We start from the raw sequence: 27,849 nt of genomic DNA, 5'->3' as shown, positions 1-27,849 counted from the left end.
TCATGCTAGCACATCCTTCAAAGAGGATAGTCTCTATTTCTCATAACCAAGTATATTTATTCTTTCTGAATAGATTTGTTTCTTCTAATAGTTGAGTAGTATCTTCTGTCTCTGCTGTGTTTGGGTATATGTTTTAGAAATCCCAGGAGCCTAGGCTTAGAGGAAGGAGGGAGTCCATGTCACCTTATATTGAGGGACTGCCTGGATTTCTCAGAGGTGACCAGGGCCCTGGAAGGAAGTTGAGTGGTACTTCACACCTGCCCCCATCCCAGGTTCATTGCTCCTGCTCAGATGCCTTATTTTTAAAATACTTTATTTTTTTTCATAATACTGTCATTACAAAAAAATACAAAAAAACTACTATAAAAACATTCAGGGGCTTGTCAAAGTGAGAAAACCTAAAGACCCCACCCCAGGACCTGGCTAAAGCCGTCTTCCCCTAGCTTCTTCACTATTTGACCTTGATAAAACTGTGGGAGTGGGGTGGGGTCACACAGGCATCAAAGGGCTGGAAATTCTCCCACGCAGCCTCCTTGAAGGGTAAGAAATTAAGTAGCTTCACATATCACAAATGGGATTTGGAAGTTTGGGGGTGGCTAGGCCCTGAGTTCAGAGGTGTGGGGAGAAACCTGTGACCCTGAATCTCTTGGTGGGGAATAGCTGCCACCTGACCCCAAAGCCCTTTCCCTTCCTGCTGAAGGCTGGGAGATGGACCCTGCCCCCTACCTCTTAGCCTTAATACTAGCAGGCCCTCTTCCCCTCCCTCCACCCTTGCACACTCCTGAGAGCAGCAGGGAGGACAGAACTTTCAGCTCTGTGGGATCTGGGTAGGGGAGCTCTCAGGAAGGCTGCCAAGGGCCCTGTTCACCTTCCTGCCCCAAATGAAAAGTGTCTCGTGCTCAGTGGCCCGGTTCATGGGTTACGGACCTTCCCTTCCTATCTCAACTCCGCAGAGGCACAAATAGCTCTAGGTGAGTGCTTTGTGTGCATGAATATGTGTGCATTAACCTTAGACACTGTGGACCTAGGGGTGAGGCAGGGGTGGGGAAGCAGTGTCCTTTCTATCTTCTTTGTCCCCCAGTAGGAGGAAGCTGAAGAGAAGGGAGAGGAGAGGTATTAGCAAAGCTGAGAGGGGAAAGAGGACATGCTATTTACAGGCATAGACAGGGAATCTCTGTATCTTCAAGTAGCACTCAGGTCACTCTCCAGCCACTGTCGTGGGAACTGGATTCAAAGCTAGTGACATGAAAATTGACCCCTGGCCTGGGCTAGCTCTCCCCACCTCCCACCCACTTCCCCAAGGCAGCCCAGCTCTGAAAGGGGTCAGGGACAGGAACATTTTCCTGAAAATCCAGTGGCTTTTTTTTTTTTTTTTCATTTTAGAAAAAGTTGCCAGTGTCCAGTGGACATCAAGCTGGGTGCACATTGAGTGGGGTGAGTGTAGGGGGTATTGCTGTGGTAGACTCTGGGCTGGCTGGGGCAGAGCCTAGGAACAGGGTAGGTGCTGCTTAAGGATCTGTCGTGTCTGTGGTGTTAGTCTGTCTGGGAAGCGAACTTTGAACTCGACAATGAGGTCTCCTCGCTGGGTGGGCACTTTGGGGAAGGGAAGGCCCTCCCCACGGAGTCTCTTCACGGTGCCTGGCTTGATGACATCATTGCACGGTAATGGGATCACCCGGCCATCGATAGTGGGAATGTTCACAGTGCAGCCACACAGCGCCTGGGGAAAATGAGGCAGAGTGAGGAAAAGGTGGGGTAGAGTGGGAAGGGAGGAAAAGATTGAAGTGAGGGAAGAATGTGCCCATTTTTCCTCCCCTTCCCAACACACACACAACCTGACCCAGGCCCTACCTCCTTGAGGCTAATCAGGGCACTGTAGAGCACGTTGGTGCCATCTCGACGGAAGTGTGCATGGGGCTTGTCTTTGAGCACAAAGACGATATCAGCAGGGATGTTGTCAGGTGTGGCATCACCCTCTTTGGGAAAGGTGATCTTGGTGCCTTCCTTCCAGCCACGCTTGATGACAATGTGCAGGATCTTGTCCTCGGTGCGCACAGTTCGCCCATCAGGATTGAGGCGCCGCCTTGTGATCTTCATGCGCTTGGTGGAGCCATGGTAGATCTCCTCGAGGGACACCCGCAGCTCATGCACCACAGGTGGGTCTTGCACCTTGCGCCGAGGGTACAATGGTTCTGGGGCTCGCCTTGGACCCCTACTCAGCCCATTGAAGCCAAAGCGGCCAAAGGCGCCAAATGGATCCTCATCTTCATCCACATCCATGTCATCTGGGTCAAAGCCACTGAAGGGTCTAGTGGACCGGCTGCTGGCAAAGAAGATATCGAAGGGGTTGGAGCCACCAAAGAAGGAGGCAAAGGTGGCATGGGGATCCCCATGAAAGGTGTAGTGAAAGGAGCCACTGGAGCCACCCGATGAACCACCGCCGGTCTTCAGGCCTGGAGGGAGGAGAAGTTAGGGATAGTGTGGCTGGTCCTGGCCCCATCCCAATCTCCACCCCCTGACCTCTAGCTCCTAGTTCATGGGCCTAGAGAAAGAAGCCACCTTTAACTCCCATAGAGAGGGCTGGCAAAATAGAGTAAGAAAAGTCTCTGACAAGATTAATTTCTATTCTTAATTATAAGTTTAATAATAAAGTGCATCATGAGGCTCAAAGAGGCTGAGTTACCCAAGAGGTAGAAAAGCCAAGGCTAGAAGACTTGGAGGATAGGACTTCCAGTCCTGTAGTCTCTTCCATGTCCCCGTGACCCAAAGATGTCTCACAAAGCCTTGAGTGGCTGGCCTGGGATCACATTACAGTCATACCTGACTCCTAAATCTTTATCTCCCAAGACACACAGAGCAAGAGGCAACTGGATAGGATTTAACTATACAGGAAGCTAGTAAGTGACCTGTCCCAAATAAGGTGGGGATACAGTCCAGGAGGAAGCCCACTCTCATTGTGCTTCTAGTGTAGTTCCCCTTTTTCCTGACTCTTATCCAAATGGGAAATCAGGAGGGCCCAAAAAAGCAGGAAAGCTCATTGGCTTGGAGATGAAGAGCTGTTTCTTTCTTTTTATTTAATTTTTATTTTTGTTTATTTTTCTTTTTTTCCAAAGATTTTATTTATTTATATGAGCGACAGTGTGCGCCCATGATGGGGGAGGGGGCGAGGGGCAGAGGGAGAGGGACAAGCAGATTCCCTGCTGACCAGAGAGCCCTATGGTAGGGTGGGGGAACTGGGCACAGGGGCTGGACACACAGGGGCTGGATGAGGGGGCTGGACGAGGGGGCTTGATCCCAGGACCCCTGAGATCATGACTAGAGCTGAAGTCAGATACTTAACCGACTGAGCCACCCAGGTGCCCCAAGGAGCTTTTTCTCTAGAAAGTTTTCAAATGCTTTGTTTCCACACTCAGAGCTCATGGTATTGTACAACTCCAGGGGTGCCGTTGATGCACTGGACAGACATAGAATACAAACAGGAATAGAGCTTCTTGGACTTGTACAACACCAAGCCGCACACCCCATACCTGATGTCAGAGCAACCAAAATGCATGAATATGCTGGCACATTGCGGGTCATGGCCCTAGCTGCTCTCTCACCAGTCAGGTGCTGTCTAAGGAACTCAGACTGGAGGCAGCCTTCATGGGGGGATGGTAGTGGTGGTGATGAGGTGAGGAGTGAGGGAGGGGGTTAACACTGAGAAATGATCTAGAATGTGTAGACTCGGGTGGGGTGCAGGCTAGGGGAAGGGACTCTTTGCTTTGAGGCTTTTTATCTTGAATTTCAATTCGTTGTGGAAGTCTAAGCCTAAATTAAATTAGCCTCTTATTTCCTGGGACCACAAGGACAGATGTGGGTTGCATTAGAGAGGCCAAGTGGCAGGCAGTTCAGAGACTTGTGGCAGCTGCCTCTTCATCCCTCCCCTGAGACTCGGGGTCTGTTCTTTCCTTTTATTGAGGGTCTGATTATTAGGTGAGTTCAAGAAGCTTGGCGGAGCTCAGTAGAGAGGGAGGTTGGACTGGTAACAACAGGAGGGGAAACTTCTCTGTAGGGATCCCTGTTGTACCACTGCCACCCCCTTTTTCAAGCTGGGAACAACTTGTCCCTAGCCAGACTTGTGCAGAGAGTCTGTGCACACTTCTGCTGGCTGGCTGTTGGGGAGGGGGCAGGGCAGACAGAAATATAACCCACATTTTCAAGGCTGCTTCTCCTTCCCCAGGCCCCGGGTTTCTCCTTAAGGCTGTGCTGCATTCTTTGGAGACCTCCTGGGATGTAGATCGACAGTAGAACCCAGTGTCTGGGCCTAGAGGCTGAGCTTTGTCCTTCACTTAGGCTTGGTCATACAGGAGGAGTGAAGTTTCTGGGTAGCTCTCCAGCTAACAAAGGTGAGGCCAAATGGAGAAAAGAGTGCAATTCCTAGACAGGTCACACGGTGGCATGGTGTGTGCACTGCTTCCCTCTTCCCACCCCTCCATCCCAGGGAGAAAAATGTCTTAGCTGAGAGAACACTGGGAATTCCAGCAGATGTCTGTGAATCTGGGAGCTGTCAAGTCTAGTAGGTGAGCAGGAAAAAACTGAAGGAACTGGTGGCACGGAGAATGAGAAGAGGGGGTTGGGAGGACTGGGGTGCACAGAGACACAAAGCAAGGAGGAGAGGAAAAGAATATTCTTTTGAGCACTTATCTACTATCTACTCTGTAGCAGGTACAGTACATATCATTAGCCCATCTAGTTTTGAGGCTGGAGTGGGGAGAGTGAGGAGGAGAATGTGGAAGAAAGGTAGATGCTGTTGGGCAGGAAGGACAGTTCCTCTTAGGAAGGAGAGTCCTCAGCTGTGGCAACGTCTCTTAATATAGCCTGACAGGTGCCTGTGGCTGGCGGGTGGCGGGTGGCGGGTGGCAGGCGGCCCTGAGGGGCAGGCCCAGAATTAGCAGCTACATCATGCCTGTGGGATGTACTGGGAGGGGCCGCCCTCTCAGAGGCTTTATTTGGGCCTTTCCTGCCACCCCGTGCGCAGCCACCAGCTACTTCAGGAAGGGGGGCAAGAGGCCAGCAGCAGTTCCCCTGCCATCCTTGGATCCCTGCCACTTCCTCAGGGAGGCAGAGCTCCCCCTCCATTCTGCTGGCTTGAGGTGGGCAAGATCATCTCTCCATATCAGAGCTCCAGTGGTTAATTCCCAGGCTGCTTAAGGGCCAGACTTTTATGCTGATGAATGTAAATGCTCTGTCCTCAGACCGCCAAGCTACACACACTCCTTTTCCCCAACCTTCCCTATCAGCCAATGGAGCAGCAGGGACTTCAGGCTGGACTAATAAGGCTGGGAGGGAAAAGAGGGAGGGGGAAGGCCTCTGCTCCTGACTTCAGATGTCTCTAAGGCCTGAATTTGAGGAGAGAGAGAGGCAGAGAGAAGCAGGGAAAACTATGGTAAGCCAAGGCTGGGTAGTGGGTGGTCTCTTCTCTCCTCTGGGTGTCAGTGCTGAGAACACTTGCCTCCCTCACCCCCTCCTCAGCTTCCAGTTGCCTGCTATGAGAACTGGGTTACCCAGCACCCCAGACAAGGACAGGGGTCCAGTATCAGGCTGGAGCACTGCCCTCTTACCTTCCTCCCCATACTGGTCATACAGGCCCCGTTTCTTAGGGTCACTCAGCACATCATAGGCCTCTGCAATCTCCTTAAACTTCTCCTCAGCATTGGGTTCTTTGTTCTTGTCTGGGTGGTACTTCAAGGCCATCTTCCGATAGGCTTTCTTGATCTCATCCTCGTTGGCTCCCGATGGGATCCCAAGAATCTTGTAATAATCCTTTCCCATCACAGCCACTGGACCGGCACTTGTCTCCTTGTTTCTGAAAGAAACCCAGGGCCAGTCCTTGAAGCCCCTCTTCCCTCCTGACCCAGCCCTGCTCCTGATGATCTTGCGATCCCTAAGTGACTCACTGTGTGACTTTCAGCAGGTCATGCCTGTTCTGTAGGCCTCTGTCTCCCCATCAGTGAAATAAAAGGTTTGGACTAGATGATCTCTTCCAGCTCTGACATTCTAGGATTCTGTGATTCTTTCATCAGCTCCTGGATTTTCCCGGCAGGAAGCTGGGGGCTGTGGCCTACTAGGGGCTAGGCTAAGGCCCAGGTCCTTGGGCCAGACTGAGGACCCCTGAGAGGCCCTGCTGCGTGAGGTGGCACCATGGACTGACAGGCCCACACACAGAAGCTGGCAAAGATCAGTGTACTGGGTGAGGTCACCTGAGCGTCGTGGTCTTTTACGCCATGCCTCAGGCATGGTGCCCGGGCTAAGGGCAGCTGGGGCAGTGGCCCAGGACTAGGGACAGGCCCGGGTCTTTAGCCAGCTGTCCTGGCCAGCCAGGCTGAGTCAGGGTGTAGGTGCCTCGAGTTCTCTCTGCTAGTGAAGACCCCAGGCCTCCTTGTCCTTGTTGTCCAGACGATGCTAAGCCTCACGTGTGATTCAGATCAGAGGATGACTCACAGCCTTTGGAAACTGCTGTTTCTAACTCCCTTATTAGCAGGGGGATGACACTGTCCTTCCTCCCACCAGGGCAATAGTTCCCTTTACTCATTTCCCAGTGTCTACACACAAAATGTGTATGAAGACAATGTCTGTGACACCTAAGCACTAGTGTTAGTGAACACAAGCATCCTTGGCATAGGCCCTTTCTTAACCTTAGTTGTTAGAATAATTAGGCACTAATCACCATTTCCTTAATACCTTCCCTACCATTCCCTCCTTCTCACCTGCCCAGTGGTTCAGGATCTGGCCCAGGGCCAGGCCCACACTCCTCTGATAGTTCCTTCTAAGCTGGATGCAGGGGTATTTGTTTTGTGAGGGAGAAACATAGGGCTCTCATTCTTCCGCCCTAATCTCCCTTCACCACTGCCTACATGGTGGGTAGGAAGGGAAGGGGACTTTCCTGTAGGTGGGCTCTTTGGGGAGATGGCCAGAAGCCATTCTCTAGCCCTTCAGAGGCTTGGCCAACCCCTACCAAAGCCCAGAAAACCAGAGTCTTTCTAGCAATGTCCTGGGCTGGCAGCCACAGCTGAAGCCTGCTTTTCTGCCTCTGACTGCTTCAGTGAGGTATACAGGGTTTCCTGGCAGGAGTGAGGGCTGTAATGGGTAAGGGGAGGCCTTAAGGCCCCAAGAAGGCAGGGACAATGGCCCTAGCTCCTGCCCCCACAGGGCCTGTTGCAGGTGGCTGAGTTGACTCATGGTTCTGGGAGTCACCTCACTCTGACGAAGAGAAGGCTCCATAAAGGCGGGTACTCCCCCTTCTCCCCCTAACAGCATGTCACGCCTGGTGGGGGAAGCTGGGGTTGGAAGAGTGAGAGAAGAGCATCTGGGGGTGGGCAGCCATTTTCGGAAGCAATGGTAAAAGCCGTCTGAGAGGGAACTGGGGGTGGTCTGCCATCTCTGCCTCAGCGCACACCTTCTCCCCGCCACCCCAGGACTGGGAAGGAACCCTAGTACACCAAGAGGGTGCCCCCAGAGACCCATAGCAGCTTCTAGGCAGAGCGCAAGTGGAACAGCTTGCCAATGTTCCCACCCTCCTCTTGCTGTCCCTGTATTACCTCCTCATCAGGCCAGCTTCCTTCCTGGCACTCACCTGATAACCGTTCTAGACCTACAATTCTCTTGTCTCCACAGACACAGGGCAAGCTCTTTCAGGAATTGCCTTTTTCCTCCTCCTTTCCTCCCTCTCTCCCTCCCTCCCCATACCCACAAGCCACGTGTTGGAATGACAAAGGAGCCCCATGGCATGGCACTGCCTTGGATGGAGAAGAATGAAGAGGATGTTCATGTAGAGGCAGGAATGAAAAATGAGAAATAACAAGAAGGCCTGTATAGGAAGGGGGGATGGTTGATACAGAAAATGAAGTACTGGTGGAAGGAGACAAGGGATGACAAATGGAAACGACTGAGGTGGAAAATGGGTTACCAATGGGTTGAAAGGGAGAGATGTAGAGAGTTGAAATACTAGAGAAGATGTCTGGAAAATGGATGGATGCCTGAAGGGTTTGGTATAGGAGATGAATGACAAGGGGTGCAGTTCATTCAAATGTAAGCGTGAGGTAGAAGGAGAGTTCTTACATGTAAGGGGGATGAGATGAGGATGATATGGTAGGCAATGAAGGGGGATGTGATGTGGAGAATTTGACGTGGTAGGGATATGAGTGCCCTTCTCCAGAGGGACTTACCGGAACTTTACAAACCCATTCAGCGTCCACGCTCGAAGTTTTAAGGGCTCCAGCTGAATTTTAAACATCAAGCTGGCTAAGAAGTCTTCTCCCCAGAAGTGTGGGAAGCTCCGGAAAGCTCCTCGGGCCTGTAGTGGGGGTGCTGCTGGGGATGGGCAGGAGAGCACTGTGCGCTTAAACATGCCCAGCCCAGCCCCTCACCTCTGATCGCTCCGCTGGAGCCTGCTTGGAGAGCTGCAGCTCAGGAAGTCACCTCCTCGGGTTCTCAGAGGCACTTGCCCAGCAAGGCCTGTCCGGTGCAGCAGGAGCTAGACCTGATCCCCAGGTGTGGAGAGTGAAGGAATAGGGTCCAGCGGCCACCTGCTCTCAGGTGCAGCAATGTCTGTATGAATGGCTGTATGGCAGTGTGACAGTAAGGCTGGCAGTGGCAAGCGTGTGCTTGCGAGTGGCAGCCTGTGTACCTGTGGCAGGTGTGATTGTGAGGGCCTGAGAGGCAGTGAGTTCCTCTGGTCTCTCTCTCCGGGGAGGATCCGACCCCAATCCCCAAGAACCTACTCAATGAAGTCACTGACCCGGAGTCTCCTCCCTCGCAGATGGGCGGGGAGGGGCGGGGCAGAGCCGAGCTCGCCCGGGACAAAAGGCGCGGCGAGGAGAGGAGGGGAAGGGAGGGGAGGGGGCTCGGGCGGGGGAGGGTGGTCGGTGATGTCACCGACGCTGACAGGCTGGGCTGGCTCAGAAACGCCTCCGCCCGCGGAACCCAATCCGACCCGGCCCGACCCTCCCCCCCCCAGCTCAGACGCTGGCTGCCCCCTGTTAGAGGGTCGCAGACGTCGAGCACCTTGCAGACCCCAGTCCCCGCACCACCACGGCAGAAGAAACGATGGGCCTTCAGTGTCCCAGCGCCCCCCCCATCTCACCCACCCCCTACACCAGGACCCCTGGCTCCGCGACGCCCCCGCTCCCGGGACCCCTGAGTCCTGGCTCTGTGCCCTCACCAGTGAGGAGCTGCGGGCGCCACCGCGGTCCGTCAGACAGCCGCTGCCCCCTCCCCTGGCTCCGGCTCCGCCGCCTCCACTTGGGACAGGAGTCGCCTGCCCGCCGGCCGCAGACAGCGGGCCGGGGAACCCGCCCCCACGGCTCCGCCTCCGCGCCGCCCATTGCGCGGCCTGCCCGTCACTCAGCTCACCCTCCGCTGTAATTGGACAGTCTTCAACGAGTGCCTCGGTGATAGCCGCCCATTCTCCGCCCCTGTCACCCGGCCACACGCGCACACATTCCGGGCAGTGATTGGTGTCGGTCTGATTGGTGCACTCTGGGATCAGTCAACCACACCTCTTCGCTAGCTCGTCGTGTCATTGGTGAAAGGGACAGAGGGCGGCAACTCTACGCGCCCTTTGATTTTATTGGTTGGTCTGTGGGGCTCAGACTCGAGACTGGGGGCAACTATATTAGTCCAATCTCGGGTTTGAGAAGGTGGGACGTACTGGCCACCGCTCGAATCCCGGGAGAACCTTCTGGAACCTGTGTAACGTCAAAGGCAGCCTTAAAGGAAAACTGCCTCCCAGTTGGCGGTGACTCTGGGCATTCTTTCCTTTCTTCATTTAGGAGGGTAGGGGAGAGAATAGTGCGCTTTGCGAGGTGTAGTCCCTCGCCCAGGGTCAAAAGGTCACCCCTTCTTACCTGTCTTCCATCGGAGCTGTGGACTGACCTCGACCAGACCTGATTCAGCTTAGACCTGATTCAGCTTTACCTTATCTTGACCCGGAATTGACCTGAGGTGACCTAACAAAACAGACCCCGATAGACATGCAGAATTTAAGCACCCTTCTGCTTTCTCCTTTGTAACCTGGTAGTTCTCCCCAGGTTTAGCGCCTCCTCATTAATTCCCTTTGTGAGTCCCCTTTTCATCCTCTGTATAATCCCCTCATCCCAGCTCCCTTGTGAGCAGCCCCTCCTCAGCAACCCCCACAATTCTCATTAACGTTCTCTCTGTAATCTTTCATCCTACTTCCCCCTTGAGTTCCCAAATGTTAGCCCACTCTTTCTTTCCCCTCTTCTTGGCTGGGTATGATCTCCTGCCTCCCCCCCCACCCCCCACCCCACCCCCATAATCTTCTGTTTTATCCTATCCTTAATCCGTTATCTACTCGTATGATCTCTCCTATCCTAACTCCCCCTTTTAACCCTTCATCTCAGCTCCACATGATTTCCTTAACACATCTCAGCCCCAACCCCCTCTCTCCCCCATTAAATCTCAGCCCTAGTGTCCCCGCTGTTCAGAGCAGGCAGGGCTGCGGAGGCGGTAGCCAGCGGAAGCCGACGCTTGAACAGACACGGTGCCTGGCGCCCACGTCACTGTCTCCCAGGCCCATCTGTGCTACAGGCAGCGGGGGTGGGGAGGGGGTTATCCGGGGGTGAGGAGGGGAAAGGAATTCTTGGGGGGGTTTGAGGACAAAGGAAGTGCCAGGACAGAAGCTCTCACCTCTCTTTCTTTGCCATTTCCCAGAAACAGTTTGGACACCCATGAGTTCATGCAATCTGAATAGAGCTGGAAACTGAGGCTTGGAGAACATCAGTACCTGGGCCGCAGAGCAGAGCAGGAGAGAAATCTAGGGGGTCCTGAGGTCAGGTCTGCATATTCTCCATTCTCTGTCTTCTTTCTAGTACTCACCATGGTGATCCCAGGTGTAAAGGGGTGTGAGCTGTGAAGTAAGGAAAGGAAGTGGGGTAAGAAGAGGATGGAGAAAAGGTGGGATGAGGGAAATGAGAGGAAGGAGGGAAGATGGGGTGAGGGGGATGGGAAGAGGAGGGGAGAGGAGAGGAGAGGGGTGGGAGGTCAGGAGTGGGGGTGAGAATGGAAGGAGAAGCGGGGAACAAAGACTAGAAGGGAGGGGAGATGGGATGATGAAGGAATGGAATAGTAGCGTGACATGGAGATGAGCAAGGTAGGATGAGGAGGCTCAGGACAGGTGCTGGCTACTTTGATCTGGGGGATCTCAATCTGCCACCTCCAGACTCATGGGGGCCCGGGCTGTGGGTGGCTCTACTTCCTATTCCCGTTCTATCTATTTTGCTTCCTCCAGCCTTGCCTGTGCCAACACGGGGGCAGAGAGTTTAGTCATTGGCCCTTACCTGGTCCCTGCTAATGCTATATTGTGGGCTTAGAACTTCGGGGGTGCAGGGCCATGCCTTCAGGTGTGGGTGGCATGGATTCCACTGTCTGCTGGGTTCTCTATTTCCACTGTGTCCTATTGCCCTGGGTATCAGGTGTGCGTTAGGAACCAGGGTGCACAGTGTGGTATAGGTGTAAGAATGTAGGCTCTGTTGACCTTGTGAGGTCACTTGCCACATCTGTCCCTCATTTCTTTCTTTGTCTCATGGGTATAGAAAAGAGCAGTACCTCCTAGCGTTGTTCTGAGGGTTAATTAAGGTAACACATGCTATGCATGTAGTTCTGAGCTTGGTATGTAGTTATTGCTCAGCAAAGTTAACCGTTACTCTGTATGTTCACAGATACCTGGATGTGTGAGTGCATCTGTTTGACGTTCAAGTCTGATTGGGAGTTATTTGTACTGTTGTATCTGTAGTGTGATTTGTAAGTGAGAGTGTATCTGTGTATATCTGTGTAATATTTTTGTGTGGTAATATGCCTGATTCTGTATTATTTGTTGTGTATGTGATTTTGTGTTGTTATACATGTGTGATTAAATGACTATGTAGGTCTGTGTCTACATGATGAACAGCGTCATGGATATTGACATGTTGACTGCCAGTGCATGCATGAATCCGTGATCATATCAGTTCTCAGCACCCGCATTCCCCTCCCTTCCTATGGAGACGTCATAACCCTAGGTGTCCCTCATTTTCTCACCCCGAGGGAACCGGAACCCGGGGGCAGGGGCGGGGGTGGGTGCCAGTGAGGAGGTGTTTACACAGGAGCACATGTTCCCTCTCAGACTGTGTATGGGAGGGGGAGCCCCCTATCTTGCACATATCCTGAAGGCTCCAGAGGAAGTGCTCCACCCCAGCCCATTCTTAGTTCCCTGTCTTGTCACCATGGCAGCAGTTGCCAGGGGCTCCCATGGTTGCTAAGATCTAGGTGTGGGAGGCTGCTAAGCCCCGTTGCCAGTAGAAACAGAGAAGAGGGGGGGCAAGGAAGACTACCCCCACAGCTGCCAGCTCTCTGCAGTGACAGGACAGGTCCTTGGACCTCTCCTGTCCCCAAACTGTACCTATGACTTGTATGTGGCAATACTCTTGTTGGTGGGGCCCTTTCACAGGAAGTTGGAATGGGAATATAGGGATCCACCTTCTGAGGGACTGTGGCTCTAGCCTGCCCTTTACCATCTTTAAAGTTGGGAGGCTCTTAGAAATTAGTGACTACTTCATTCTGTCCTCCAACCCTTATACTTCTCCCCTAGCAGTGTCTCTGCTTGAGTTCTCCTGCGGCTGGTGCTTATTACCTGATGATTTCACCTCAGATAGGAATGCTACATTGACCCCTGGATGCAGACTGACTGCTTCCTGGGGTCAGACTCTTAGCATCTCACCTGGATACATATTTCATGCTGACACTTGGACCCAGAATTCAGTTCCACACTGAGTGCCAACTTTGACCTCACCTGAGACACTGACCTTGGCCTTGGTCCTAGACCAGACAGTTCCCCAAACTCAGCCTTAGCCTAAGTCCTTTCTAGACATGGATGAGCCCTAATATTACTTGAATTCAACTGCAGATTCAGTCCTGATCCTGTTCACTGATTGGACACTGCCCAGCGATCTAACTCCCTGGTACTCCTGGTTTAAACCTACACTGACCAGTAGTAGTTGTTCAAAGGGGTTATTTCTTGCCTTGGGAGTGAGAGGATGGTGCTAGAAATGACCAGCAGAGGGCATGCAACATCAGGTTCTAGAGGCAGGCTTTCCGGAGCGCATCTGGAAGGGGAAGTCAGGTGTATTGAGACCTTGGCTCTTTTCTGTCAGGTCAGGACCCAGAGCTGGAGGCACAACAGTCGGTCTATGAGGTTGAACTAAAGAAATTAAGTTTCCCAACCCAGTTATTCTATTGGTTTGTGGTCATGTGGGTCTGTACAATCTTGACTCTGCCTCTAGCTCAGCTGGGCTCAGGGCTGGGCATACACCAGAAGGTGCTTAGCCATTTACAGGCATCACAGATCTCAAGAGGACTGTATATCTGGTAAGGCATCCTACCCCCAACTCAACATTTCTGTCCTATACTTATACAGCTTCACTACCTTCCCTGGTATCCAGTTACCTTTTGGTCCTATTGAGCAAAAATCTGCTTCTCTTCCACCTTTGGTTTTAGCTCTGTCTTTGAGGTCACATTGACCTCATCAGTCCCATCTGTCAGACATTAGCCATCTACATCCCTCAAGTCTGCTCCTCTCCAGGATGAGACACCTCTCAGGCCTTCATGGGTTCCTCCTCTGCCTTGTTCCATTCCAGCGCCTAAGACCATGCTACACTGGCTGGGTTTCAATTCATGGTGCCTGGCTCTGATTAGCTTTTTCTAGGAGTGCTGGTGCAGTGTATAAATGAGCCAGCCTGCCTCTCTCATCTGACTCTGAACTTCTTCCTACATAGCCTCACCTTACATCAGTTTTTTGGTAGCTACCTCATACTGTTCCCCCATATCAAGTGAAGACCATAACCCCCTCTTCCTGAGCTGCTGGATCACATCTTGCCCATTTGTACAATGTTACAAATGTACAATTGCCCAAATGTTACGATTTTGAAAGGAGTATTATATTTATTTTAAAAACAAAGATACTTGAAATAAATGAAACAAACATTTTTTTGCAATACCTTCTGCATTTCAGAACAATCCTTGGGCTTGGAAATCTCTGCATTTATATTTACTTAAAGGTGGGACAGGAGGGACTGAAATGCTTGCTTCAGCAGCACATACGCTAAAATTGGAACCATACAGAGAAAATTAGCATGGCCCCTGCACAAGGATGACATGCAAATTCATGAAGCATACTGTATTTTTGGTTTTGATGAATGTCAAATGTAATAATGTAAAGTGAATGTATATATGAATAAATTAGTATATTACCAAAAAAGAAAAAAAAAAAAAAAGAGGGACTGAAGATACCCCGCTGTCTCAGCTGTGACTTCAGCACTGTGGACAGAGGCCATTAGCGGTACCCCCAGCTATGCCTGTGACTGTGGGTGGGTGGAAGATGATACATGCACAGCTTGTAGATAGGGCCAGAAATCCTTGCTGCTCACTTAATGCCTTATAGTGTATGAAACTCTTTCCTCTTACCAAACTAATTCTGTCCTCACTTGACTATCAGCCCAGGAGATAGGACAGGAATTGTTTTCCCAGACTTTTACAGATGAGGAAACAAGTTCAGCAAGGTCACACTCCAAGCAACCCTTTGGGTGGGGTGGGAGAGAGAACTCTGTTCCAGGTTTAGCAAATTTAGCAGCTACTCTTTCCCCTTTGAGCAATGACTTCCTCTAGAGATAAGAGGAGTACACTTGAGCCAGAGCAGGGCAGGGTGAGTGGAAGTTTGTGTGGAACCGAGGCTCTAGCCAGCCCTGGGAACAAGTGGCAGGAGGAGGAACAATCCTCAGAGGATCAAAAGTTCATCAGGATTGCCAGACTGAGGGTGGGGAAACCTTGCTTTTCACTAGAGTCCACAGAGGCCCAGCTTTTATGTCTCTTTTTCTCTCCTAATGCTGGTCTTCATTGAAATTGGAGACAGAAGGGACGCTTAAGATCTCAAGCTGTCCTGAGTCTGATGGACCTCCATTTGAAAATTCTGGGGAGGAGAGGTATGGGAGCCATGTGAGTGAATGAGGTGAGTTGTGCAGGTTGTAAGAAATCCTGTGACATGGCTACAGGACTGGCTGCTTATGTTTCTGTTCCCAGGATGGAAACGGGATATGCTAGACTACAGAGCAGCTGTTTCCTTGAGGTGTACCCTGACAGGCAGCACAATAAAGTAGTTAAGAACATGGGCACTGAAGCCAGACTACCTGGTTCCCCTGCTTCCTATGTGACTGCGTAACCTTGAGAAACTCTCAGCCTCTATTCCTCACTTTTCTTTTTTTTTTTTTAAGATTTTATTTATTTATTTGACGGAAACACAGCGAGAGAGGGAACACAAGCAGGGGGAGTGGGAGAGGGAGAAGCAGGCCTCCCACCGAGCAGGGAGCCCGTGGGGCTCGATCCCAGGACCCTGGGATCACGACCCGAGCCGAAGGCAGATGCTTAACGACTCAGCCACCCAGGCGCCCCTATTCCTCACTTTTCTCATCTATAAACAAACCTCAGGGTTGTTTTTTGAAGACGATCTTATGTAAAGCACTTAGAACTGCCCAGTGCATAGTAACTGCTCAAAAATATTAGCAATGATTTGTATTTGGGGGCCCTATGGTTTAGAGGTAAGTCTATACACCACTGATCCACACTAGAGATACTTTCCTACCTATAGGTACTGGCTCTGTTCTTATCATGTAAAGGTGATGAAAGGGGGATTTCACAGTCCTCTGAAAAGCTTCTCTTGACCTTAGTTTACCCAACTCTATCATATCACATTAAAACATTGCAAAAACGGGGAGAAAATTCTCTACCAAGAAAGACCCAGAAGACCAGGAGAAAACATAGCCAGCTAGCTTTCCTACTTTGTCACCCAGCAGGGATTGGGAGGAGAAATGTGTCTAAAACTGGCCCTTGGTTGTGGTGGTGGTGGAATACATTGCAGATAGCTTGGAGGCCTTACCTCTTCCTCAGTTTCTTAGAAAATTCTGGCTTCTCTCTTCAGTGCTTTCATTTCCCCGTGTCCATGGTGGAACCCCTGCCTCCTCCCACCCATCACTTGATTCTTGGGAAGGTCAGCACCAGGAAAGCTCTAGAAAGAACCAGTGTATTGCATTCTTCCTGGAGGCCAAGCAGCATCTTAGATTCAGGAATTGGCTAATTATAGGAAACCACACAGAAACTCAGCAGGTGCCCCAAATAACAGGAAGAAGGAAGCCAAAATAGCATCGCAATCTCTTTATTATGATTTCCACTGTGCCCAGCCTCTGGGAGCATCAGCTCCTTCAAGAGTGAAGGCTGAGCCATGGAGAGGAGCATGCAGCTGTACTGGTGGGAAGACAGAGCTTGGGGATGTTCCCCTCAGCTTACTGTCAAGTTACCTTCCGCAGAAAAGAACATAGGAAGGGCATGAGGGACCAGAGGGCATTGGATCTTCCACTTACTTGAGTGTTCTCAGAACTCCCCTCATAAGCCTATGTTTGACTGGGAGACAGATCACCAGCCATCTCTTAAAGGAGCATAAGTTTGAAGGCTCTTATTTCACATGGATATGGAAAGGCCTTGCTGCTTATACCGTGACATTCTCATCTATGGTCAGGCCAACCCATGCTATACAAATTGGAATGTGATTGGACTTCTTAGTCACTAGCCCAGACCAGATGTGACACACTGTCCACAATCTGGGTCATCAGGTCATGTGGCTCAGAGGGAAGGTTTTCCTTAATGCTAGTTGGGTCTAGTGGAAATTCTGTTACCTGTTTATTTTCTTTCCTTTTAAGGTTGCCCAAAGCAGTGGCAGCAGGAAAGCAACAGCAGGGGAAATGCCCAGTCCTACCACATTCCAGGACTGAGCTATAGGGAACAGGTATGATGCATTAATATCTTCCATTCTTCATCCAGTTCTCTGTTGTCGGAGCTGCAGCCAGGGGCCTGGAGAGAGATCTGGGCAAATTCAAACTAAGTGGCACTGGGAAAGTAGCAATTTTATTCCACTATAAATTGAGGAGTGAAAAGGGGTTATGGTACTGGTGCTGCCAGGATATTGTTCTGACATCCAGTTGTTCTTTTAGTGCCAAGTATATACCTGCCTTTACTCTGCTAGTTTGAAGGGGTCATGCTTATAGGATCACTAGAGCCTCCTACCAGTCCTGCCTGGAGGTTATTCTTGGCTCTGGGGTGATCATGGCTAGCCTGAGGCCCTGCCATACAGCTTCTGCTGAGCTTCCTTCTTAGGGCTTCCTTGCACCACTCTTACTGAAGCCATGAGACCTGCAATGGTTGAGGTTGTGCTTCAGATGAAGAGGCCTAGGCACAATCCTGGGCTCACACCCCAGAGAGTTGCCCTCTTCCCAGGCAGTTTGATTCTGTACCTCCAATGTTAGTGATAGGAATAGGGGAACTCCCAGATCTGGCCACTCAAATAAGGCCAGGGTGATATCCCATAGGGAGCACCAGGGCTAAAAAGGCATGTCTGCCCTTTAGCCCCAGTCACTTGGGCTGAAGGTGGGAAGAGGTAATGTCCTCATGGCTTTGGCTGGCTTTTCTTCAAAGGAAGAAAAGCACTTGAGAGTGGGTCAGTACCTGGGAGCAAGGGAACTGCTCCATCTCTGGGATCCAAAGGGGCCACTGCTCAAAAGCAGAGCCTACCTCTGTTGAGGAAGGCTGGTCACAGGAGAGGAAGCCACAGAGCAGACCTGGAGAGGTTATGTAGCCACAGCTAACTGCCTCAGCTTACTTTCTGTCCCTGCAGCTCTGCTGTGTCTGGATGACATCCAGATGCCCCTGTCTTTAAATCTGAGCATAGGGAAGAGGGGTGTTGGGTGAAAAATAGGCTTAGGGCAAGGAGTCTTCAGAGGAGCAACCCTAATCTCTGTTTATGGTGGGTGGAGTGGGTGGTGTTTGTAATAAGATTGATTTCAATTCTGGGTAGCCAAGAAGAAATGACTAGAACATTTTCTCAAACCCTTAGAGTCAGACACTGATTTTTGTACTTGGCAGAATTTCAGATAGTCACAGTGATGGAAAGACTTGATGAAAAGGAAAAGGGAATGGGCTTCACTTGGTTTATAAAAGTTTGAACATCTTCATATGTACTGCAGAGGGGCTCCATGGATTAGAGCACTGCAGAGGGAGATCCCAGACAGGGGTTTTGGGGTGGGGCTTCTACAACTCTGGTCTGGGGGAGCAAGGGAATCTTTTCATTGGTAAAAAACTAGATGGCTAATGGAGAAGAGGCTAGTTGCTCCTCCAGGCTTTTCTGCGTCTTAGGATTCTTGTGGACTGGGAACTCTATGCTGGGTCCCCTGGGCCCTCTGTAGCATGCCCCTACCAAGGACATTTGCTGTCTTGGATTAGGAAGAGGAATAGTCCCAAATGGGCCTGATCCTACCATGAAAGAAATACTGCTTTGCCAGGCCCTGAGATGCATCTGGCCCATGGTCTTTTACCACTCAACCACAGAAAGCTAGAAGCTGCAGCTCCAGAGAGGTAGGCATCACCTTGTCTATGAAGGATCAGGGAACAAGATAGATTTCCAGTCCCTATTACTGACGATGAGGCAGGAGGAAAAAGCTGTTCAGACAAAGCCCAGAGCTTGTCTCTACTCAAAATGCCCTATCTGTGAGATCCAGCAGCCCAAGGCCATTGGCATACAAGGTGATTTACCAGGAGAAGAAGCAAGAGCCCCTGTGCTGAACGTGCTTTAATCTTTTTCAGTGTAAAACCCCAGGTCTGGCTGCTTCAGAGGCAGTCCTTGGACCCAAGAGTCATGTGCTTTCACTTTTGTTTTCATTCTGGCTAAACTGAATAACAGCCCCTCTTACGATCAGTCTTGGGAATATGGCTAAGCAGTATTTACAAAAAGCTGTTTTTGTTTTGAAATGTTCAGGGCCATACACATGAACCCAGCCAGATTCATCTTCTGTCTGCTTCATTTTAGACCTGAATAATCCAACCCCCGAAGCTTCACAACCTGTTCTAGGTCAGGCAGTTTCTACAGAAGGTGTTGTTACCACAACCCTGGTTGCAGCTCCCCACTTTCCTCTGAGCATCTCAACACTGAGCTGTATGCTACTTCTTCTGTTAGCACCCAATTCAGTACAAGTGCCTTGAGCAATGGAACTATATTAGCTTTAACATGACTGAACCAACCCCACTCTCTAGTATTCAGATTGGAAACAGAACCTAGATTCCAGGGCCAGGGCTGACCCACAACACGCAGTGACTTGAGAACTTAATGAGAACTTAGGGAGGACAGCTGGGACTTAGAGGCCAGGCTTGGTGGGGAAAGACATGTAGTGAGCAGCAGGGAGAAGCAGCAACTCAGGCCATATCTCAGTGAGGGGGAGAAGGATGAACCTTCTGTGAGGCTTTGCTGGGGCTTTCTCTGCTGAAGAGGTGAGATGCAAAAAAAAAAAAAAGAGAGAGAGAGAGAGAAAGAAAGAGAGCTGAGATGCAAATCCTCTTCTTGGCTCCAGCTTGTCAGGGTGGTTGAAAGGAGTCCTTGCTGCTCTTTCTTGGGCTGTGGGAGGCTGGTTCTTGTTCTCCATACAATGGTAAGCTCTTCTAGGTCTTCATTTGGGCTGAGGTGGAAAGATGGAAAATCATGAGCCTTCTCCTCTCATTTTCCATCCAAACCTTGTCCTCATTGGAGATCAGGCTTCAGGTCTCTGTGGTAGTTGACTTGGGTAAAGCATCTAATACAGAGGGCTGTGATTCCTGCCATCATACTTATTCCATTCAGGCCCTTTGGGCTCTGGCCCATGTGTTCCCATCTGTAAAACAGGGGCCAGGATGGCTCATCTTGGTTTTTGACTGTTCTGCTAAAGACTTTTGGACTTGGAAGACCTGGATGAGAGGTTCCTAGAATCCTGGGTTCCTGGGAGGGGCTGCCTTCCCTTCTTCTAATTAAGACTCACTCCATAGACTAGTTGCCTTCTCTGTCACTAGAAATTAGAATTGAAATAAACAGTGGCTGAAGTGCAGTGGTGGTTTTCGTAACTTTCCCACCCCAACATAACTGAGGGACAGAGCACATACCTACCAGAACAGTGGCTCACCACAGAAGGGATTTTCAACGGAGGAAGAGGGAGCCTATCAGCATCTCTAGGACAGCGTGTGAGTCTGATGCCCTATTATTAAGAATCACTTGGCCAGAGACTTGTCTATTGGAAATCAGAACTGGCCAATAGAAGGGGTGAATAGAGACCCCTCTCATCTACACCAGGAGCTTCACAAAGGAACTTTGGTCCTTTTTCAACCAAGAAGAACCAGGTCTCTGTAGGCATGGACAGCTAGGCATGTGTGTATGTGTGTGTGTGCACACATATGTGTGCAGTGGCAGGTCTAGTCTAGGATGTGAGGGCTGGGGGGTGGGTCCAAGAGTGGCTACTGCCACAGCTCCCAGGGCTTTTCCCTGCAGCAATGCATATACTGCCTCTGTTGTGAGGGACGCAGTGATTTCAGTTCCATAAAGCTTAGTGGCAAATTGAGATGCTGGCAATACTCCATCCCCACAAGTCTCAGTACCAGAGGATGGTGGGGGAAAGAGGGAAAGAGAAAAAGGAGAGGAGGGAGACCATTGTCTCTGAACTGAGCTTCTCTGCTCCATGCTATCCTGGGGGTTTCAGATGAATTGCTGCACTGTTGGGGCGAGCAGCCAAGATGTAGACAACATTCTCCCGCAGAAAGGTAGGCCAGTCCACAAATCTGGAGTGGGAGCAAAGAACAGGTTTGTGAGATTGGCTGTAGAGCCTGGTTGCTCATGAGACCTGATCCTAGTGGCAGTACGGCTTAAGCCGGGCAAAGCTCAGGGAAGCCCTGGCTTTTGGCTGACATAGGTATGGCTGGCTGTGCTTCCATGCTGACAGTCCAGCCGGCTGACCCTATGGATCTTGGGTCAAATGGACATTTTTGGAGCCTGGTTTCTGGGATATGCACTTGCTGTTTGGGGGTAGCAGTGGGCAATGCCCACTTGTGTGTGTTGAAGAGTCAGGAGTGCAGACAGCCCAGTGAGGGGATCCTACTCACCTGGACTCCTGCTCTGTGGGCAGCAGAGCCTTGTCTTGACTCTTGCTGCTGCTGCTGGCTGGGCTACTGTCTGCTATGGGACCCACATGGCTGATGCTGTTGGACACAAGGATATGTGGTTAGGAGTGGGAAAATGAAAGGTCTGGCCCCTCCCAAACTCTGGGGAACCCATGGCTCAGATATGCATGTCCACACTTTTCTGACATGGGTGACAGTTTGGAGTAGAGGATGCCCTATGCCTTGAACAATAAGAGGCAGTGTCCTTTGTCTAATGCACAGGAAGATCCTCTCCTGTCTGTTGACAGAAGAAACCGAGAGGTACCTTTCATACCAAGGGCCATTTGGCATGGAAAAAGGAGGAGAACATGTGAGTGGGGGCAGGGATTGGTAAGGAACAGACCTGACACTGCAGGAAGGAGCCTCTGCAAGGTGTTTGCAGAACCAAGAGTGCTGGGCTCCACGGCACTCTGCCTCACTGATAGTGCTCCCGCTGCCCCGGGCTAGGAAGGTGGCCCGGGCTCGCTCCCGCTCTTTCACTGTCAGAAGCCTTAACAGAGAGTTCTGAGGAAGAAGAGACAAGTTAAGATCTTGGAGGTGAAAATATTTTGTAAAATGTCAAGCCATAGAGAATCCTACCTCCATTACCATCTCTGCAGCCTCCCTTTGAAGCTGCCCAGAGCCTTTCTGGTAGCATTGACATTTGCAGTTTGGTCCAGTGTAAATCAATCTTCCTTGAGCAGTTTCCCCAGCTTAGGCACTGGATCACCTGTCACTGGGTGGAATGTGAGCCCTTTCCTTCTATGGTCCTTGCTAAGACAGTACCTAGTGCTCCTCCAACCTGCCCAGCATGCTTCCTAGGTCTCTGCCACCCAGTATCCCATAGACATTCACCCCAGCTGGCCCTCACCTGGGGACGCAATTGCTGCAGAAGTAGGAGGGACTCATGGGACAAGAAGTCAGGCCACTCTATGTGTCCTCGATGTTCAGGGTCCAGGGCTGCAAACTGGCGGGCTGCCTGCTCCTCTTGCTCCTCGCTTAGAGCCCTGTCACTGTCCCCCCGCTTTGCTGCTTGGTGGCGGTAGCGCAGGTAGTCCTCCAGTGTCAGGGAGCAATCTGTGGGAGGCACCCCATACTAGCCAAGCCCACCCTTTCCTCAGCCTCTGGGGCACCTCCATTTACTTCTAGAGTACCCTCCAGAACCCCTACATCCATAGCTTTCGTGGAGTCTTTGTCTCCCATAGCCAGGATAACTCAGGATGTGGTGGGTGGGGAAGATGGGCGGGTGTGTGGGTGCCCCTGCTGGCCAACAGCTTGGGAACAGGGACCTATTTGCCCCTACTCTCCAAATTCCAGCATACTCCTTTTATGGTTTATCCTAGAAAGTACAGAGGAAAAATGTGCCAGCCGCTCTCCATCTGGCAGCACTGTCCAGCCTTACCAGGAATGACTTTACACTGCTGAAAGGTCTCTGTGAGGCTGTACATTTCCTCCTCAGTTAGCAGCAAGTTGAGATTATCCTGAAAAAAAAAAAAAGAAAGATCTGAGTCAGTGGCCATATAGACCAGTAAGAAAGAAAGGCCAAGATCAAGAAGGATGGAAATTGTATTTCAACTTGAAGGCCATTCTGGGATCATCTAATCCCAGCCTCTAATCATAATCAGAGATTGAAGCCCCAGAAAGAGGAAAGGATTTGCTCAGAGTTGCCCAACTCTGGAGCAGAATCTTCTCCAGAAGCCAGGTATCCTGATTCTAGACCTGAGACCGTTTTACTGAACAGTAGTTTTAAAATTATTCTCTGAGGGGTGCCTGGGTGGCTCAGTCATTAAGCGGCTGCCTGCAGCTCGGGTCATGACCCCAGGGTCCTGGGATCGAGCCCCACATCGGGCTCCCTGCTCGGTGGGAAGTCTGCTTCTCCCTCTCCCACTTCCCCTGCTTGTGTTCCTGCTCTCACTCTCTCTCTCTCTGTCAAATAAATAAATAAATAAAATCTTTAAAAAAAATTATTCTGAGATACCCTAAGGAATCCTTGGAAGTGCCTTGGGAAGCTGCTGCAAGGGAAACGGGGACTAATAAGTGGGCATGGTTGTGAATCCCCAGCTCCATCAACCACAGCAGCTTCATCTTTATTCATTTTATGTATTTGGCTTCTATGTTAGACTGTGCTCAAAGAGTATTTCAGTTAAAAAATAAGTTTAATTCTAACTCTGCTCCTAGTAGGCTGTATTATTTTAAATAATCCAGAATGGTTTTGAAAGAGATGCCATCATGACGAAGTTCCTAAAACCAAATGAGTTTTTTGTGGTGCCATAGAAATTTTAATTCCAAAACAGCAGTGATATGTTATTTTATTAATACTAACTTACAGTCTTATAGTCTTTAAGCTGTCAAAGATTCTTTCTAGTAGGTTATTTTCCTCTCTTAAAATACCAGCAAAGAAGAGGAGCAGACATTTCATGAGTATTCATTTGTAGCTTTCATAAAGAACTCAATTCTTTCAATAACACTTATTGAGCACTTGGTATATGCTGGGCACAGTGGGGTGTAACACTATGAAATGTTCAGCGGGGCTGGAGTGTAGGGTGTGTGTGTATGTGTGGGGAGGGAGAGTAGAGAGGAATGACAAAAGATAAGGGAGAGGTAGGCAGAAGCCTGACTGTGAAGTGCCTAAAATGCCCATTAGTGAGCCCTTCAAATGGGCTTTTATTCTGAGGGCAAAGGGGAGTCACCAAATGTTTAAGTAGGGTCCACACCCAGCATGGAGCCCAATGTGGGGCTTGAACTCATGACCCCTGAGATCATGACCTGAGCTGAGATCAAGAGTCGGATGCTTAACCGATTGAGCCACCCAGGTGGCTGACTGAATGGTTTTTAAGGGCATATGTAGTGCCGTGGTCAGATCTTTGCTGTGTGGAGAATGAATCAGAGGGGCAAAGTCTAGGGACATGGAGAACAGTTAGTTAGCTGTTGCTATAGTGCGGGTAAGAAAAGATGAATGGCTAACCTAAGACATGAGAATGGAAAAGAGAGGAAATTTGAGAGGTATTAATAGGTAGATCAGTAGGACCTGTTGACTTACTGGATGTGAGGGATGGAGAAGAATGAGTTGGTTGGTAACTGGAAGGGTGGTATTACTGTTCAGAGGTAAGAAATTTAGAGAGAACAGGTTTCTGGAAAAAGAGTTTCATTTGGGGGCATGGTGATGTGAAGCACCCGTGAGGCATCAAGATGGATGGAAATCCAAGAGACAAGAAATTTAGGTCTGGACACACAGGTTTGGGAATCATTTGTGTTTAGATGGTAGCTATAGCCACTGAAGTACATGAAATAACCCAGGGAGAGAGTGTGTGCAATGAGAAAAGAAGAGTGTTAACAACAGAACCCCAAGGAAGATCAGCATTTAGGACTGTGAGAAGAAATTAACTAAGGGCACTCAGAATGGTCAGAGAAGAAGGTAGGAGGAGAATCAGTAGGAAGTAATGGAAGCCAAGAAAAGAGAGTTGTACAACGTAGAAGGTAATGTTAACAGTGGTGATACAACTATGATGGGACTTTACTGATTTTCTATTTTCTCTGGTTTCCTTATTTTACATAATAATTCTCATAACTACTTAAATCTCCCCCAAAAAGAGGAGGCAATAAGGAAGTGCTAAATACCTCATAGGGGTCAAGTAAGAAGATGCTTGAGAAAAGGTCACTAGACTTGACAGTCAGGTCATTGGTGACTTTAGAAAGAACCAATCCAGCAGAATGACAGATGCAGAAGCTGAATTACAGGTGGTTGAGGAGCCACTAGGAGATGATGGAGTCTTTTCAAGAAGCCTGGCTGGGAAGGGAAGAAAGGGGAGGAGCTTGGAAGAAACCTTTGTAAAAAGTCCATCAAGTGGTAGTAATGATGGTAGGACTGTGACAGAAAACCAGGAAGGGTTAGGAAGGAGACACCTTCAACTGGGTCCCACAGCAGCAGCACACTGAAGGGCAGAGTTGCTGTGAGTGAAAAGGCTGGTGTTTGGAGGGGTGGTGACTAGAGAAGATGGTGTGTAGAGCAGGGTCTACTGTGACATACTTCAGCTGGGGAAAAGGTGTGTAAGTGGCTGGGAATAACTGTTCTATACTTGATTTTATAGACAAGCCATAGATAAAGTGATATTTGTTAGAAAGTTGCACATCTTTGCTTTCTTCTAGGCAGTAGGAAGAAGAAGGGGGAGTCTGCAGAGATGTTTCTTAGAAGATATCTGCAGGATAACAGACCAATAAAGCAAGACTTTTTTTTTTTTTTTTTTAGATTTTATTTATTTATTTGACAGAGAGAGACACAGCGAGAGAGGGAACACAAGCAGAGGGAGTGGGAGAGGGAGAAGGAGGCTTCCCGCAGAGCAAGAAGCCCGATGTGGGGCTCCATCCCAGAACCCTGGGATCATGACCTGAGCTGAAGGCAGACACTTAACGACTGAGCCACCCAGGCGCCCCGAATAAAGCAAGACTTAAATTCTATTCAGATGTGCTGAGAAATGGATACGAATCTGGCTTTTGTCTTTTTAAAAGTTGGAAGGCAGGGTGCCTGGGTGGTTCAGTGGGTTAAGTGTCTGCCTTTGGCTCAGTCATGATCCCAGGGTCCTGGGACAGAGCCCCGCATCCAGCTCCCTGGGGAGTCTGCTTCTTCCTCTCCCTCTGCTGCTCCCCCTGCTTGTGCTCTCTCTGTGTCAAATAAATAAATAAAATCTCAAAAGAAAGTTGGAAGGCATTTATATATAATTTGCAAAGTTCTGAATCAACAGACCTTTGATATTTAATTTACATAATGATCACATTAGAGATGAAGTTCTTCATCCTAAGAGTTAGGTGGTAGGCCAAGTGATGATCTTAGGACTAAGAAGTGTTACCATGTTAGAACCTTTACCTATTGGAAGCAAGCTGGTTAGGATGGTTTTTCAGATGAGTACAATGAATGACAACTAAAGACTATTAGAGAAAGCACTATTCCAAGCAGAATTACAATTGAGTAATTAGGCCTCATCCTAACCATTGATTCCTCTAGCTCAGTGTTTCTCAGTTGGGATGAGTTTTGTTCCCCTAGGACACACTGGGTAATATCTGGAGACATTTTTGGTTGTCACAACTGAGGGTGGGTGCTACTGACATCTAATGGGGTAGAGGCCAGGGATGTTGCTGAACATACTACATTGCACACATCCCCCACAAAAAAAATTACTGTGTCCAAAATGTCATAGTACTGAGGTAGAGAAAACCTGACCAAGTTTGAGGATCCCAGTATCTACTATTGGAAAACTCTTTTAGGTCACTGCCTAGAAACCAGTGTTCTTAGACTGGGTCTCCAGAAAAGTGCCAAGTTCCCTGTGGTGCTGCAGCCCATAGTTCCTGCAGTCCAGGCTTACACAGTAGTGGCAGCTCCAGCCAGTTTCTGTGTGGGCTGTCTCAGTCACCTCTGCTGCACTATCTCCTTGGATGTAGCCCATGCGGCGCAGGCAGCCATCATGGAAAACCCTGGTGCAGATCCTGCATGGGAAGAGGCTCTCAGCTGTCCAGACTTCACAGACATCACACATCTCATCATTGACAACCTGGCAAAAAGAATAAATAGTGTATTCATTCCCAGTGTAGGCAGCAAGATCCTATGGCCACGAAACACAGAATTACCCACATGGGGCTGAATATCCCTGGAGCAGCCCAGAGGAGCAATTCCAACTGAAGCCTGTGTTAAGGTGATAGAGCTTTCTCTCTGGAAGACAAGAACCAGAAAGCTCTTCCATCTGCTCAGGTCTCTGTGACCATTTTTCTGAACAGGGATGCTACTAACATTTTTGGAAAAAAATAATCTGTTCTGAAAGATTGTCCCAGACATTGCAGGGCACTTAGCACCCCTGGTTTTCTTGGCACCAAAAACCAGTAGCAACTCCAGTGATGATGACCTTCTTGAATGCCCACAAATTTCCAAATGCCTCCTACAGGGACTACTACCCCTTAGTGAGACGGATGGCAAAAGACCTGCCATGGTGTCATTCCTTATCACCCACTGTCTCTAGTCTTTCACTAAGACCAATCCAGGATGTAACATTTTTATTCTTGTAGAAGAAATTCAAAGATTGTTCTGGACTCAACTGCACCTTTCTGGAGTTTTTTCTTTTTGAGTATCACTTTAACTGTACCCAGGCCTCCCTGATCCTCAGAAGGTCTAAGACTTGAGGACTGTGCCCTAACTGGGTACTCACAAGTTCTCTGGGCTCCAAGCAGATATCAGGAGGCTTGTCATCATCCAGCTTCCGGGTGGGGCGGATGAAGGCAGGGGGTGTGAAACGATTAGTCCTGTCAAACTCCTCCGGCTCCACTCCACGCCCATCTCGGAGCCTCTCCCAAGCTGCACGACTGACACTGCTCTCTTCCAGGAGCACTGGAGTACTTGCCTCTGCTCCTTTCTCCTCCTGTACCTCCTGGACAGAGCCCTCTACAGTGCCACGGCGGGACCCTGGAAGCTCACCAGTGCGTCGGATGGAAGGCCTGTCCCGTAGCCCATCCTTGAAGGCAGACACAGCCAGGCTCACCTTTTGCACCTGCTCCACTGTCTGCCGTTTGGACATCAACACCCCCATGGCTCTGTGAACAAAAAGCAGAGGGGCCCAGATTCAGCCAATGGCTGACCATGTCAAGCCAATCAATTTCAACCATTCATCTAAGTGGCAAGTATTATTAGATAGTTTTTCCCTCTTCTGGAACTCAGTGGCATGGTGGGATGGAGAAGCTCTTGTTAAAGAGTCAGAAGACCCTGGTTCTATTTCTGACTGGCCTTGTGATTTTGGTTTTCCTATT

At 49.8% G+C, this 27,849-nt stretch overlaps 2 protein-coding genes and 1 non-coding gene across 6 annotated transcripts; 1 reads left to right on the top strand and 2 right to left on the bottom strand.

Annotated features, from left to right (window-relative positions):
* Window positions 1–296: 296 nt before the first annotated feature.
* Window positions 297–9,334, bottom strand: DNAJB5 (DnaJ heat shock protein family (Hsp40) member B5). 2 transcript variants are annotated; one of them, XM_006739143.3, is made up of 5 exons: window positions 9,200–9,334; window positions 8,205–8,349; window positions 5,601–5,845; window positions 1,852–2,453; window positions 297–1,720 (listed from the first exon to the last, which is right to left on the bottom strand). In XM_006739143.3, exons 2-5 carry the CDS (start codon window positions 8,270–8,272, stop codon window positions 1,487–1,489), a joined length of 1,149 nt encoding a protein of 382 aa, XP_006739206.2. In that variant the 5' UTR covers window positions 8,273–8,349; window positions 9,200–9,334; the 3' UTR covers window positions 297–1,486. The 2 variants fall into 2 exon arrangements, with proteins under 2 accessions (XP_006739206.2, XP_081659237.1); XM_081803111.1 differs by lacking the exon at window positions 9,200–9,334 and having other exon boundaries at window positions 8,205–8,386.
* A 4,780-nt stretch (window positions 9,335–14,114) lies between these two features.
* LOC115942908 (U6 spliceosomal RNA) lies at window positions 14,115–14,217 on the top strand. The gene has a single exon (XR_004077480.1). It is a non-coding gene; the product is annotated as a U6 spliceosomal RNA (small nuclear RNA).
* Window positions 14,218–16,221: 2,004 nt separating this feature from the next.
* PHF24 (PHD finger protein 24) lies at window positions 16,222–27,632 on the bottom strand. 3 transcript variants are annotated; one of them, XR_014140036.1, is made up of 8 exons: window positions 27,255–27,632; window positions 26,421–26,606; window positions 22,466–22,544; window positions 21,935–22,140; window positions 21,428–21,588; window positions 21,028–21,123; window positions 20,038–20,706; window positions 16,222–19,943 (listed from the first exon to the last, which is right to left on the bottom strand). XR_014140036.1 is itself a non-coding variant. In XM_081803112.1 (7 exons), the coding sequence occupies exons 1-7, from the start codon at window positions 27,630–27,632 to the stop codon at window positions 20,610–20,612; spliced, it is 1,203 nt and encodes a 400-aa protein (XP_081659238.1). In that variant the 3' UTR covers window positions 16,222–20,609. The 3 variants fall into 3 exon arrangements, 2 of the variants coding, with proteins under 2 accessions (XP_081659238.1, XP_081659239.1); XM_081803112.1 differs by having other exon boundaries at window positions 16,222–20,706; XM_081803113.1 differs by having other exon boundaries at window positions 16,222–20,706; window positions 26,421–26,541; window positions 27,255–27,627.
* Between the last annotated feature and the right edge of the window lie 217 nt (window positions 27,633–27,849).

This window comes from Leptonychotes weddellii, chromosome 14 (assembly GCF_054177405.1).
Source record: "Leptonychotes weddellii isolate Sample4059 chromosome 14, ASM5417740v2, whole genome shotgun sequence".
NCBI lineage: Eukaryota > Metazoa > Chordata > Mammalia > Carnivora > Phocidae > Leptonychotes > Leptonychotes weddellii.
This window is presented reverse-complemented; position numbering and strand designations above follow the sequence as displayed.

Coding starts and splice junctions, on each gene's coding strand:
- DNAJB5 (XM_081803111.1), bottom strand. CDS start 8,386: ATGTTTAAGCGCACAGTGCTCTCCTGCCCATCCCCAGCAGCACCCCCA. Junction 5,846..8,204: donor AATGGGTTTGTAAAGTTCCG/GTAAGTCCCTCT, acceptor GGTTTCTTTCAG/AAACAAGGAGACAAGTGCCG. Junction 1,721..1,851: donor CCCTGATTAGCCTCAAGGAG/GTAGGGCCTGGG, acceptor CATTTTCCCCAG/GCGCTGTGTGGCTGCACTGT.
- PHF24 (XM_081803112.1), bottom strand. CDS start 27,632: ATGGGGGTGTTGATGTCCAAACGGCAGACAGTGGAGCAGGTGCAAAAG. Junction 22,545..26,420: donor GCTGGAGCTGCCACTACTGT/GTAAGCCTGGAC, acceptor TTTTTTTTTCAG/GATAATCTCAACTTGCTGCT. Junction 21,124..21,427: donor GCTCCTTCCTGCAGTGTCAG/GTCTGTTCCTTA, acceptor TGTGTCCAACAG/CATCAGCCATGTGGGTCCCA.